We start from the raw sequence: 14,897 nt of genomic DNA, 5'->3' as shown, positions 1-14,897 counted from the left end.
TCTTCCCCTGCCCTCCCCACCCCAGGAACTTCTACTGCTCCTGTTTACATCAAAGCCCATATCGAACAACAGTGTTACACTACAGTGTTTTCCCACCACAAATATGTTGGAACCCATAGCTCCAGGAAGGAAGACACGGGACTCACAGACAGGGCAGCATTACCCATGACAGCACATTCTCTCTACTCATGGGATTTTTTCTGTTCCTTCAGCAAGGGAATATGGTAACTGACAATGTAAAACTAATTCTCTCTTCTCAATTGCAAGACAGTCAAACCTTGGAAGTGACACAAGTGCTTAAATGCAAGTGATACTTGAGCAAACACTAACAAAGGTAGAACCAGCCTGTTAGCTGTTGTCTCTTCACACACAAAACCATCTCATTTTGCTATCTTGGTGAATTTACAAAGTGTGAACTCAGAGTAAACCTGAAAACACACAAAGTACATGTTACACACAACACTTCACATTTTGGCCCATACCTGCTTTTATAGACATCCCAATCATGCTCCTCTTTTTCTTCCAAAAACTGATGTCATTTTTGAATGCAAGGAAATCAAAGAGAAGCTGCGAATAGCAAGAAAGATACTCATTTGCTTGAAACGCGCACTAATTAGAGACTGGCAGCTGAACTGTTTAAGATGGAATTCAAGAAAAACCTGTTTTAGAAGCTTGAGAAATAAAAAATAAGTACTGCAATTCAAAGCTGAAAAGAAAGCACTGTTTTAGAAGCCCAAGCCCTAAAAGCAGTGCAAAATGACAGGGTGAATTCCAAATACTGCTTCTAGTACAATGCTGCTACAATGTAGTCTCCTGTAAAGAAAGTTAGAGACCCAATACAGGGTAACATGGCAGAGAATGAGGAATGAGGACCCTGAGGAATTGCTCACCTTGGCAGACCAGGAAAAGCTACACTAAATTAGATTCAAAGTGCTTTGTATTGGATTGATAGCCAAATTAGGTTTGGATAGTACCAAAGCCTTTTAAAAGAATCGTACAATACAGCAAGTCAGGTTTCCTCTCCATTTCATCACTAAGAAGTTGACTTCAACTTCAGGGACATTTTAGCATCGACTTTATTTGTAGTGAGTATTTTTTTCAGTATATTTTTCAGTATTTCCTTTAAGCATTCACTGTCTTAAAAAAAAGACTCAAGAAATTCTTGGGTCAGTGAATTTTAATGAAGAAGTTTTGTTTTGTTTTTTTAATTTGAGCAATTGATGCCCAAAAAGTATCAGAAGAGCTAGTTCCAGTCTGCAGATACCTTACAAACTGATAAACAGAATGAAAAATGTAAATGAAGATGACTGGGAAGTCTAAGGCTTTCCAAACAAATTAATTGTATGTAATGTAAGTATAGGGAAATATAACATGCCCAGAAAGTTCTTATCTCTTCCAGAATACGGGAATTGTGTTGAGTCTAATGTAGGTGAGAAAGATGTTCACAGTAGAATAATGAAGTAAAAAAAAAAAGATTGTTCATTAAAACAAAGATTCATATTTAAACCAAGACACACGCTATGCTAAAAGAGAGACACAACTAACCACAACTAGAATCCTAAGCTCCGCACTTTAAAGTAACAATTTTTGGAAGGAATTTAATTGGTTGATCTAAATTTCTCCAGAGATTAGAAGTCAAAAGACTCAAACTATACAACTGGTGCCCCAGCTATGCCACTCCAGTGGTAAACCTTGTGACAGCTCGTCAAAATCTGAACCAGTGTGGACAGGCATATTAGGGTTTTGGTTGAACTACAACTTAAAAAAAGTGACAATGAAGTTAAGTATCTTATATTTCATTCCAGACTGTTGGTTTCTATCTAGTTGCCTCAAATTGCTGTCTTGAGATTTTTACATTAACTCTATTGGAAATACAGCTGACCTGTACCAGAAAACACTTCCATTGCTATGCAGAAATTACTATTTCCAAGAACACTTCTTAATAAATGAAAGAGTTGAAATTCAGCAGTACTGCCCCCCCCCTTTTTTTATTTCATGTGCTGCAATTCCTAAAAAGCAAAGATTCTCTACTTACATGGAATGCTGCTACGAAGAATGTCAAAGCCAGAAAGTACAGGTTAGTATCAACAAAAATGCCTTTTACTTCATCTGCATCCTTTTCTGAAAACCCTAAGAGAAAGAATTAATAATTATAGAAGTACAACCATACAGTTAATCGCTGTAGTGCAAGAGTCCAATCTTATGTCACCTGCACATGCTTTGTTAGGAATCATAAATCCAAAACATGATGGCAGCTTTAAAGGTAAAACTCAAGTCTACCCATATTTCGGTGAGTTATTTGGCTTGCCTTAAACAAAACCCATCAGTTACAAGCAGACTGATGTGCCTTTAACATTTTGTGTAACCACAATCTAAGTTGAAGACCAGAGCCACAAATGCAAGACATATGGAGCCATTCTGGCCTGCGTGGGAAGAAAACAGGATTACACCTTGGCCTCTGAACTTTTATTTGATTCATAAGAAAAGTGAGCTTCATGTTGAAAACTGAGAAATGAGAAAAAGACTACGCTGTAGAGGACAACACAGGTTAGTGAGAAACATGCCCATATATGAACAGTATAGACCCCAGATCATGGATTGGACATCAACTCTTTGATGGTTCTTGCAGAACTAACTTGGAAGCTTCTCTTTGATTAAGGGAAAAAAGCAAAGCACTTTTCAGGAAGCATGATCTGTAAGCTGAATACATATTCTCTACTGTCTTATTACATCTCCTAAAGGAGGAATGTTGTTACCTTGTTATATACTGGCCAACCATTAATTTAAAAAAAGTTAAGAGCCTGTCCATGATAAATATGTTTGCCAGCATCAAGGATTCTGTTTTCCAGAAGATACACCATCCCTTTGAACTACTTCAGCCAGTGTTTCTTCATGAAGCAGAAGGTTCCAGTCACTGTGATCGAAGTCTGCTGTTCTCAGAAAATACACAGTGCTGCGTTTATAGCAATGGTGCTATAATGATGACACTGGCGAGGTCAGGAACAATTTATTTTGTCATATCTGCTGTCCCATGTGACAGCAAGAAGAATATGAACTTACTCATCTTCAAGTGATTTTGGAATTTTGCAACTGATCTAAGGTGATGTTTTGTAAGTTTATTCCAAAAGGAAAATTACAAATCTCACGTTTCACTACGCACATAGAGAACAAGCAGCATCTTCGGTAAGCCTTTTTCCCAGGCAGAGGAGGTACTCCTAGGATGACAGGTCTTGATATTTACCTGTCTATCACAAGAAAGCCAAGACATGGAATTTGAAAATTTCAATTATGCCATTTTGAGGAGGCTCACAAAAATTTATGTAGAAAGGATGGTGGTCAAATGCCCCACAGAAACTCTGAGTAAGCAGTAGCGCTTGATTCTTTCAAGATAGGTATTTTAAGCAGACATACTCATAGCTTCGATATACATTAGCCTGAGCTAAGGAGAAGCACCTGGATTCTACTTCGGATGACCTAATTCCCTCCCTCAACAAAACATGAGAAAAGCTTAGGCTGCAAAAGAAAGGGAGAACATCTAGACTCTCAGTTAAGTTACACTGTATACAAGTACAGTGTCTCACAATACTACACTCTCAAACTAGTGCTGAAGCAGAACAGACTTTTTTCGCCAGAGGAATCAATGCCTTAAATGTTAAGTTGTCCATCATAAAATTTTATTTCAGAGATGAGAGTGAACAACCAAAAGCTCCTCACTCTTACTGATTAAATTTTGGTGAACAAAGAACACTACTAATTGCACTTATCTGCATTAAAAAAACGAACTGGGAAGGATTTAAGAATCATTAACGTAACACAGCACAGAAGCTTTTATGATCTCGTGGCCTGAAAAAAAGTTCAAAAGACTGATCTTAAAAAGAGGATCAGAAAGAATCCTACATTCATATACATCAACACCAGCTCAGTTTCAATGCATTTCCGTACTTGCGCATAAAGAAGACAACCACAGTCTAGTGAGGGATAACTAAGTCAGCAAGAGAACCCTGAAAATAAGATGTGGATTTTTGAGAGTGATGATTAGATGCACAAAGGTATGCATCAGTGGAACAGACATCTAAAGATCGTAAAAGCTTGGCGATACTGTCACCAACACAGAGCATATGAACTCCACAGTGGAAGCATACACTTGCTCCACTTTAAGTGAAACACAGAATTTAACAGTTTCACACATGTAAAGCCTCCAGTTTATCTGAATTATCTTATAAATTTGTAACTGAGCCAAAGGGAGAGCCAGCCAGTTCTGAAGTGTCAGAAGCAGTATGGTCAGAGCCCATATTCCTCATTCACTATAAGCTTGAGCCCAAAGACTTTGCTGTGCCTGCCTCTATTTCACTGTAGGCAATACGGCTATAGGGACCAGTTGAATATAGCTTGTATCAAAGCTTATGTAACACTGATCCAGCTTTTGTGTTACATGGATGATAGAGGAAACCTGTGGCAAAAAACCCCTCCTCTATTTTGGCTTCTTATGCTTTTACAGTAGTACTATCTAAATAACAATTATTTTAAAAATGGTTTATTTCCCTCTGTATTCTTGTTTTCTGCCACGTCAACATTCTATTTCCATCTTTACCTTAGGTTAAAACACTGTAAGATTTGTAGTATTAAATCTTTTCACCAGCTAACCAGAAAAGGAGAGGGTTAAGTGTCATCTATGTACTTATAAGAAAAAAATTGAGGGATTGGTTGGGGTTTTTTTGGCCTAAAGTCATTACAGATAAGAAAACATACCAAACTGTTGTAGGGAGTACACAGCATCCTGCATGTGGATCCAAAATCGGAGTTTTCCAAGAGATATTTTGTCATATGACACTGTAAGAGGTAGCTCTGTTGTTGAGCGATTTATAACCTGTATTCCAAAAACATACAGTTTCATTTTTAATAGCAGAAAACTTGCAACAATTATTTCCATAAATAAATTTTAGGTTATAAAAATTATATCATACTATGATTTAATCACACCATTTTAAGAGGTCAGTTTGTTTTTTGAAAGGGGAAAAGATCTTAGACTTCTATACTATGCTTGAAGGCTTTGGGTTTTTTGCAAGAAATATTAAATTAGCGGTTTGTTCTGTTCAGGTTCTTATAGCAACCTCACTGTTAGTGTATACAAATGCCTCTGAGACATCTGAAGTTCTCTCTGCTGGGTCAGCTCAAGTGGGAAAAACGTGCTTAAGGTAACCCTCTCTTTTGACAGTTCTTCCCTGAATGTATATGCTAAGACTAAGTTAGAAGATATCCCCCTGTACTCAGCAGTGGGGAGGCTGCACCTTGAATACTGTGTCCAGGTTTGGGCCCCTCACTGGACGAAGGATGTTGAGGTGCTGGAGTGTGTCCAAAGAAGGGCAACGAAGCTGGTGAAGGGCCCAGGGCACAAGTCCTATGAGAACTGGCTGAGGGAACTGGGGTTGTTTAGCCTGGAGAAAAGGAGGCTGAGGGGAGACCTCGTCACTCTCTACAGCTACCTGAAAGGAGGTTGTAGTGAGGTGAGGGTCGGTCTCTTCACCCAAGCACAAGCAATAGGATGAGAAAAAATGGCCTCAGGTTGCACCAGGAAAGGTTTAGGTTCGATATGAGGAAAAACTTTACAGAGAGGGTTGTGAAACATTGGAACAGACTGCCCAGGGAGGTGGTGGAGTCCCCATCCCTGGACATGATTAAAAGACCTGTAGATGTGGTGCTGAAGGACATGGGTCAGAGATGACCTGGCAGTGTTGGGTTAATGGTTGGACTCTTCCAACCAAAGTAATTCTGTGATTAATAAATAAGAAAAAACGTATCCCAAAGGCCACAGTCCGTCACCAAATTAAGGCTTGTTTTGAGAGAAATTAAAGTTACAGCAATTCATACCAAAACAAATGGTAGGGAGGCGGATATCCTGCTTGCTCAGATTGGTGAAAACACCATAGCTAAAGCAAGCTACCCTACCCTGCCTACAGAACTTGGGATACGGAGCGTCACAGAAATCTTCTTCCTGCTCCAAGAGAAATAAAGTTCAGCTAATCCTGCTGTATTATCTACACTTTAGTTACGATGAGAACCACCTGGAAAACCAGAAAGTCTTGAATTGCCTCAGCTCCTCCTGCATGATAGGTGACTGTCTCTCAAGTAAGTTTACAACAAAGAATAAAAATGTCCTCACAGATGTTACAATTCACAGCTACAAGCTCATGCAGTGTGTACTAAACCTTTAGGGACAGGTCAAGACCACAGACAGTCAGGCACTCGGAATTGCAACAGTTCAAGATCTATTTCTCTTGCCTCGAACTGTATCCATTTCTACAGTAATTAGCTAGCTGACACCTTTCTGAGATGAACCGGCTTCTTCCAATTTTCATGCTACAGACGGTTTTACCCTCTCCATGTTACCAGTCAGGTGCAAACTGGGGATTACATAACTCCCATTTACTCCTCCAATGAATACAAACAATTCTCAATCTCACCGCCCTCCCAAGACCCTATAAACTTTTCAGTGACAGTGCATGCATGCAAGGGAAAGAAAGGCAAACTGAAGTAGTTTCATAAATACAGGAGGGAAAAAGCTTGAGAAACTACAAGAGCCGTAAGGATCTCTGAACCATCTGGAAAAAAAGAAAAATAAACAAAACAAAGTGAAACCAGCATGGTTAGAACTGACTGTAGAAAATGCTGGCAAGATTCTACTACTGTTTACCAAAAGCTACGTAAACATCTTCCAGGCTTCTTCTCCTTTTTAAAGGATGCCTGTAACCCATCCATTCTCATCCCAATTTCTCAGTCTATCAAAGATAACATCAAAATTTCTGGGAGGAAAGGAAAACAAATTTTATCTGTTCAGCGCAGACCGGAAACAAAACTTTTGCAATTGCATGGGTATCATGCAGTAAGAGCACTCCACAAAGACAAAGCACTACTGTGGAGTTAGTGGTGGCGTAGGGAGAAAATTGGATTGCTGTACAAGCCAGAGATAGGAATTCTTCAACATCAAAAACAAATTAAATAAAGATATAAAGATTAAAAGAATTAACTCTTTCTCAATGAGCAAATAAAGTCCACAGGTGCTGCTTCATAACCCATCTGAGCATGATGGTTGCTAAGCCTTTGAAAACTAGGAAGTTAGCAAACCTTTGCAATAAAACCTACTTTGGTAGTACTGCCTCAGAAGATCACGTATTATGTCTAGCACTCTACCAGTACTACAAAACTGTGTGTAAACAGAGCAAATAAGTTCAGTGGTATGAATTTCAAAGTCTTCTCTTTTTTAAAACAGAATCCTGTGCAATCCCCAAACCCCCAGCACTGACAAGAAGATTTAAGAACTTGAGGAACACAGAGCCTCTAGACAACAAGACTTACCACAGAAGACCTACATCTGACTCAGAATAATAGTCAGTTCAAAACCTACACAGCCTGGCACAAGCAAGGAAAACACATCTTCAGCTCTGTGACTTATGGTTGTGCATACCAAATAGACAGCATCGTGCCCCTGTTTACAGAAGCTGTATCACCTCCTTCCCTTGTTCCTTCACCTTCTTCCCTGACTTCCCTTCACTTACCCCTCATTATCTCTCAGCACGCACACTATCAGATCACTCTTTCTGCAGGGCTTGCATGCAGTTTGGCAAGTCACTACTGAGAAGTCACATAAGCCAGTGCTGACAGGGAAGTTTGCTAGTTTCAATGCAATAGTCTTTGCAGCACTTCCCCAGGATCTTGAGTGACAGTGAATTTCAACAGCATTAACCATGACATGCATGACAACTGCAGGAATGTTATTAATAACATGAGAATGTTGAGTTTATTTGTAAACAGGGTACATGACTTAACTGGTTAGAAGCTCATATGAATGTACTGAACTGAATGAGCTGTGGTAAGAAACTTAAAACAAAGGACAATGACCACCGATAAAGACATCACAAAAGTTTATCTAAAGAAGTACTGGACAAAACTATCTGCTACCAAGATTTGTAACAAATGCCTAGGAATTTATTTTGTTGAACAAGCTTGAGGTGGAGGGGATACAAGTTCTTAAAGGTTCTCCCCAAAACTAAGTAACAAAATTAATTGTCTGAGCTACAGTTAATGAATTAGAAAGACAATTTAGAGGGTCTATGGGAAGTTCACATCTACCAAGTCTCACATCTAGAAGATGCTGAATCCAGACATACTCATTTAACAGTTTCGAGACATTCCCCAAGATTTTTGTTCTCAGTTACTCCGATTGTTAAATTCCAGTCAGTGGAATCAAAAAGAACTGCAGGTCTTAACCAAGAGCTGCTAGGAGGAACATGGTTTAGTTGCAGGGGACTGCCATGTGTAACTTGTAGTAAAGGAACTGCACAATTTCCCACAAGAGAAGAGTTGGGCAAAAATGGAATACAGAAAATTCTATTTAAATATATAAAAAACCTTCTTGGTTTTTTTAACTGCAGGGGCAACTGAACACTGGAGAAGCTTGCCCAGCGAGGCTACTGCAGCCCCACCCTTGGATATATCCAAAATCCAACTGAAGAAGGTCCTGATCAACCTGCTGCAGTGACCCTAATTTGAGCAGGGACACTGGACTAGCAACCTCTGGAAATCTCACCCAACCTTGACCTTCTGTAATTCCAATAGAAAAGTTTCTAAGTCATGGTTTGCTTGAGTGCACAAAAATCACTGGATGTACTACAACATCGAGCTTTCAGGTGTTCAAGTTACTCTAACACGATAGAGAGAACTACCAGAAAATTTAATGAGTGAATTTTTTGGAGATAAGAGAGTAGCTCCTGTATCAGCTGTGTTCAGTATGTCCATTTCTCTAGAAGACATCAGAAGCCACTCTGGGATGCTAACACAATTTCTTCAGTTTAGGGCGTCAAATTGCTCATGAGATTGCTCCCACCACAGCTGGTGTGGCAGTAATGTCCTCCAGATCCACCCAAAAGGCAGAGGCAATGGATTCCAAATACCTTTTGGTGGAACAGAAGTGAGTGCTTCTGCCAGAGGGGAGTCTCAAAACCCAGATCCAGCCTCCACAGCCTGACCACATTAAGTTAAAACAGTCAACGATAGAGTCCTTCTGTGAATTTATATTTTTTCATTACAGCAAACAACCTAAACACCTTTGACAAAATCTTAATTAAAACAACATTGAAGTTCACTGTTAAAAATGTTAAATGTAATTAAAGGTATTCTATTACTCACCATCAAATCTTTCACTCTGTTGCTTAGCTGATCAATAAATAATATTGGAAGGTAATGCACTGTCTTCCCCAACTGAACCCTAGGATGTTTAAACATGGAATTTGTGACTGTGGTGATCTAAAAAGAGAACTACTTTTATTCAAATTAGCAGTCATTCATCACTTTCAGATCTACCCATGTAGGTATTTCCCACCATCTTTTCAGGCACCTTTTCTTTTAAACACACAGAAGAAAGCAGCCACTAGCCTGGAATCTTTTACTGAGATAATAGCTGTTTAAAAAATTAGGCATGTTGTATTTCTTCTTTTAGTTTGTTTTTACTTTTCTGTAGAAAGATAGAATAAGCAAAAAAAAAATAAAAAGGACAAATGAAATTGGTTGTGATGATGCTGAAGCTGCTGCATGACCAAGGGTGGAGTGAATTAAAGTTTGTGGAAGAGAAACTGGCTGAAGTATACTACCATAAATTTGTATCGTTTGTCTCGAGTATCCCTCTCCTACTGCAACAATGACAACTCCACCATCTCCTCCACTCCTGTGCACCCCCAGTGACATCTATCAGGCCATCAACAGCAGGTGCCCTAGCTAGCACGGGACTGCGCGTCACGGCTGGTATGCATGCAGAGGCAAGATACTACTCCTACTACTGGAGAGAGGAGTACACAAGGAGCAGAAATCTCCTCTGCCTTCTCCTCCACAGAAGCTCACCTACCGCATGAAACCTGCACGAAACCAATAGAAACATCCCACCTTTTAAGTCCTCTACAAAACTGAACCACTGGAAAGTTATTTAGCAAGTTATGTCCTCTATGCAATTGCTTTGCCAGTGCCTTAGAAAAGTATTTAGCCTAATGCCCAAGGGAGACAAATTCTGAAAGCTCTTGCACTGACGAAACAGCACTGATGTGTATCTAGACACGACCAGAAAAATTATCCTCCTTCATCAACCCCAGTCCAACCCCTTATTGTAAAGGGCCTATCTTAGGAGTTCTGGGAAGCTATCCCAGAACACCAGGGTCTGCTGATTAAGCAGCTCCTTCTGGATTTAACAGGATACTTGTAGAGAGGCATCAACATAGAGCAGCACATGCCAATACAGCACTATTTATATGGTTAACACTGGAAGTAATTTAAGCAAGCTGTTAACAGAAGCTACTGCCTGCATTTAGTGGCCTAAAAACCTGTCCCTGCTTTTTAGTATTTTCTTGAGAAAACGACATAATGTAGGAACACACATTGTCAGAGTAAATTAAAGCCAATCATAAAGGGAGAAAAAAGGTGTCACAGGAGATCAGCTGTGCCTGTTCAGCTCTTGCAGTGTGTACAGATCATTTGCAGATGAAGGGTAACTGGGAAGGTCAAAGGACAGTAATTGTTTCAAAGGCCAGAAGTATGATTTGAGCACAAAGGGGTATGAAGTCTGCTGTAGCGTTACTTGTGTCTCTGCAGTTCTGCTTTGTCTTACTATGATAACTCTGAACAAAACAGTATTCTAAACTCCGAGCTGCCCAGGAACAAGGCATCTCCAATAAGGTTTTCTAGTACAGAGTATCTTACTAATTGCCACTACCAAAATACAAGCATTAAGAGCATCTATTCTTGTCTCCTAAGCACCAATTTAAACATAAAATACTAAAGGAGGCCAGAGAGGATTTTTGAGGAAATGTGCAGTAAGCTTATAATAATCAATCTAGCAAAATTAAGTCACTGACTTACATCTTCATGTAGCGGTGAACATCAGCAGGGAGGGATGAGCCATCAAACACAAAATCTTCAACCATGATATTCAAGGTTAATCTTGACCTCCAGTGAGAGACGGGTTCATCTAGCGCACTGGTCTCTTTTTCTGCTTCAATTTGCTTTAAAAGAATACAATATATACATACTTCTAAACAACACAGAATTTTGAACACAGAACAACAGGACAACACAGAAACCATGGAGTCATTCATTATATCACAAAACAGAAGCCCACTTAAAAAACACTTTAACTTAATTTTGACCAGCTCAAGTATTTTGCTCAAATACGACAGAACAGATTGTAAAGGCCCACCACAATCTGACACTGCAAAACTCCAGTAACCATTCACAGCCTTGTTCCTCAAGAATGAATATTCAGCTAATTAATCTTAATACCTGAGGCATGAGTATAGCAATCAGGAAAAATCATTTTGAAATAAGGACTGTAGAGTAATCAGAAGTTAATTCCAAACAGTCAAAAGGATGTAGATGATCAATCATATTCATTTTTGGAAAGATCAGACTGTTTGTTTTGAACTTCCCAATGCTGTGTAAAGCAGGGCTGAAACCCTTAGCTTTCCCTGAGCTGGACCTGAGCTTTCAGTAGATGCTTATCCCCAGGGCATTCATTCTACTTGCTTTTCTTTGGATCCACACCACCTGCTCTTACTTACAGTGCTGGACTCCAGCCTCAATTCATTTCCAAGTCTATTCTGACGGGATTCAGGAACAGCTCTGTTAGCTACAAGTGTATTTCAGATGCCAGAGAACACAGTGAAATTCTCAAGCTCCACTCAATATGAGGCACAACAGCCATTTACAAATATTTAATTAAATAACACTCCATATCCCTCCCACCCCAGTGAACAATCATAGTGTTTGTCAAGGGATACCATCGTAATCTCTTGAAGTGGAAAGTAAGAACATCCTAAAGGAAAAGCGTCCTAAAGCAATTTGACATCGGTCACCCACCAATGTTAAAATCAAGTTCATACCTGTTTTATAAAACAAAAGCATATTATTTCATGTGAGTCCGATTCACTACAGAGAGCAGCATCGTTCTGTTACAGAACAATACAGTATTTCTGCCTAAAGCAAAGAATCCTTGAAGAAGTAATTAATGTTAACTAGGGAAGTGTTTTAATAGCAGCATGTGTTATAGAAGGCTCCACCTCTGCTGTGCTGAGTGCTCTACTATTAGTGTACTAATACTAATAATCAAGAAAAGGTGGGTTGATTTTTTTTCTAGTATCTACATTAATGTAAAGATGCAAGCGCAGCAGATGCTAACTCTAGAAGTGTCTATAAAAGAAATTACTCTTTTTGCAGTTGTTCATCTATAGATGGAAAATCCACCTACCTGCGTGGCTGATTCTCCAGTGAGCAAATTAATCTCTTCTGGTTTAGGGACCATGTAGGTGGTCAGAGGGCTTACTATGTGCACCTGCTTACTGTCATGCCAAGGCAAAATGCCAGCATGATGAAGAAATATATACGCATATAATGTGCCATTATTTCGGGTTTTCTTTGGTACAGAGACATTCACTGTCCTAAAATACAAAATAAATACTTTGTAAGAACAGCACATGTTGAAATAGTTAGCTATTACATATAAGGATCATTGAAGATGTTCTGGACACAAGCAAGAAGAGGCTAGGGACATTAAAAAAAAAAAGATAACATTTGGGTTGCCTGCCGCACAACAATTAGTTCTGGCTAATATGTCCTAATGAGCCATGGCTCGATGAGATCAACTTACATACTCTGGTATGTATCATAATATTTATGTTTCCAAGTTTTTACTATTATCTTAAGACACTTTTTTGTACAATTCATCCTTTATTACCCTAGAAATCAAAGGACTGCATCATCAGTTGTGGTGTTGTTCTTCCCTAACAACAGGGGGCCAAAATAATCACAGCACTTGTAGAAAACAGCCTTCTGTGAGCTGAGTACGTATCCCAGCTTGTATACACAATAACAAGTTTAAATAGAAAATCACTAAGTTTTGCCAAATGCTTTGCATTAATGAAGTATCTTCTCGGCTATGACACGCCAAGCACAGAGCTCTAGACTGGAGCCCCAAACTGCGAAGTCACTCCCCTGGTGTTAGCCAAGAAATCATCCTGCTTGCAGCCTTGCAAAATGCCTCCTCTATTCCTGTAAGTTTGCTCAGGTTATTCTTCTCTGAATACTTTCAGTGCCTTAGCAGACTGTGTCAGCAAAACGGTTCTTGTATTTTCAAGACTCTCAGAGATGAAGTTTAATATGACCTAAACTGCAGACCAATGCGTTCTTTAATTACAGAAAATGCAGCATGTGAAAGAACCTGGAACACTCAGCAACAACAGAGTCAAGAATAAGGTAACTATTTGAAACTAAAAAAGTGAGGCAACAAACATGAAGTAGTTCTAATCATATTAACTGTAGAGAGACACACACAGAGTGCAGTCTTATACTCAGAAACTCGACTAAGAGCACAATCTTATTCCATCTTAGCACCAACAGCCCTTCAGAAGATCTCGAAACCCTAATGATTATTAGCACTAAAACTGTTTTAGACATGCATGTTGCTAAAACACAAGAAAAGAGAACACAGTTTGACTTCCAAGTTCTATCCCGGGTCTGAAGCCACAGAACACCACGTAGCTAGCAGACTTGCTACTCACTTTATCAGAAGAAAGTCTCAAGCATTTCCAGGCACTCTGACTTAAATTTCACAATAGAAAGTAATTCTGTAGAGCATTCGCCAGTATGGCTAAAAACTGTACTCTGACCCAAACTTAGCACATCATAGGTACACGGCTGACCTAACACTGCTAGTGAGATCCGTGTTTAGAGTGGAAACTGAAAATTACAACAGACAGGCATAGGGCAGCATTCAAGATCTGCAGAACGTACAGGGGTGAAACAAGCATTCTGTACTTACTAGTACAGCTTTGTTTTGCAAGCTTTGCTTCCCGCAGCTACCAGACCATTCTAAGTTCAAGAAAAGCTTATCTAAGAACCTATTCCTCAGTGCTAGGTGAACCTAGCACACCATTTCCATCAAGGCAGGCACTTTATCAGTACTTAATTGATTAAATATTCCGAGAATCTTTAATTAAAGAAAAAAATACTGGTTTTATTAACAGCAGCACTTTGTCCTCAACTCTAAGGCTGAAATCTGGCTAACATCTTTCCTGCCTTTAACACGGCAAATATGGCAATTACTTTAAAAAAACAATTGCAAACTGAATAGCCTGTATAGTGTTCAAAACCAGCTTTAACACCAAAACAAGGATTGTAAGTACAACAACCACCCTTCTCTTTCAACAGAACTACCACAAATAGTCTACCTTGCTTCGTACATACTTCCATATGTGTAACTACTAGTTAGCACACATGCTTCAGAATTAAAGAACTCATAGTTTGGATACCCACCTTTCAAATTTGGACTCGATATCAAAATCCTCCACGTTCAAAACCAGATCTACATTACTTTCAGCACCAATGCTTGACCGTGTAGTAGTATACACGCTTAACTGAAATCAAAACAGAGCACAGAGAAATCAGAGTACAGAATATTAAGTTCACGCATCAGCACACTTAAGAGTACAGATCTGTATTTCAGCTTCACTGATTGCCCCAGTGATGGTTATATACATTGGGAGAGATAATAATGTCCTCAAAACCAGTTTAAAACAGGTTTCAGCAATCCCTTCCCTGCTTCTGAGGGCAGACACATATTGTTACACAGCCACTGAATTCATTTTTAGAGGGTGACCTATTCTTGAAGTCAAAGATTTCCAAGCAAGCTGAGCCGCGTCTCTAGCAAGGCAGCTCTGTTCAGCGTATGTGCCAACAGATACGTGAGATCCAAAACCAAAAGGCATTTCGTCCTACCTGGGCTTCACCCTCGGCCGCTACCCACCACGCCGGGGAAGCTCGCTCAGAGCTGCCCCTTTCCTGCCTCCCTCCGCAACCGCGGCACT

The 14,897-nt window shown here is 39.6% G+C and overlaps 1 protein-coding gene across 1 annotated transcript in view; it reads right to left on the bottom strand.

Annotated features, from left to right (window-relative positions):
* Positions 1–14,447, bottom strand: part of CLPTM1L (CLPTM1-like) — a gene marked incomplete at its 5' end in the record, with an annotated part of 26,793 nt that extends 12,346 nt beyond the window's left edge. Inside the window, 7 exons of the mRNA XM_010132817.1 lie at positions 483–567; positions 2,036–2,130; positions 4,750–4,867; positions 9,184–9,262; positions 10,900–11,042; positions 12,284–12,473; positions 14,347–14,447. Of these exons, the coding sequence (XP_010131119.1) occupies positions 483–567; positions 2,036–2,130; positions 4,750–4,867; positions 9,184–9,262; positions 10,900–11,042; positions 12,284–12,473; positions 14,347–14,447 (811 nt within the window). The remainder of the gene's footprint in view (positions 1–482; positions 568–2,035; positions 2,131–4,749; positions 4,868–9,183; positions 9,263–10,899; positions 11,043–12,283; positions 12,474–14,346) is intronic.
* Between the last annotated feature and the right edge of the window lie 450 nt (positions 14,448–14,897).

The sequence above is a fragment of the Buceros rhinoceros genome, unplaced genomic scaffold (assembly GCF_000710305.1).
Source record: "Buceros rhinoceros silvestris isolate BGI_N320 unplaced genomic scaffold, ASM71030v1 scaffold8203, whole genome shotgun sequence".
Taxonomy (NCBI): Eukaryota; Metazoa; Chordata; class Aves; order Bucerotiformes; family Bucerotidae; genus Buceros; species Buceros rhinoceros.
This window is presented reverse-complemented; position numbering and strand designations above follow the sequence as displayed.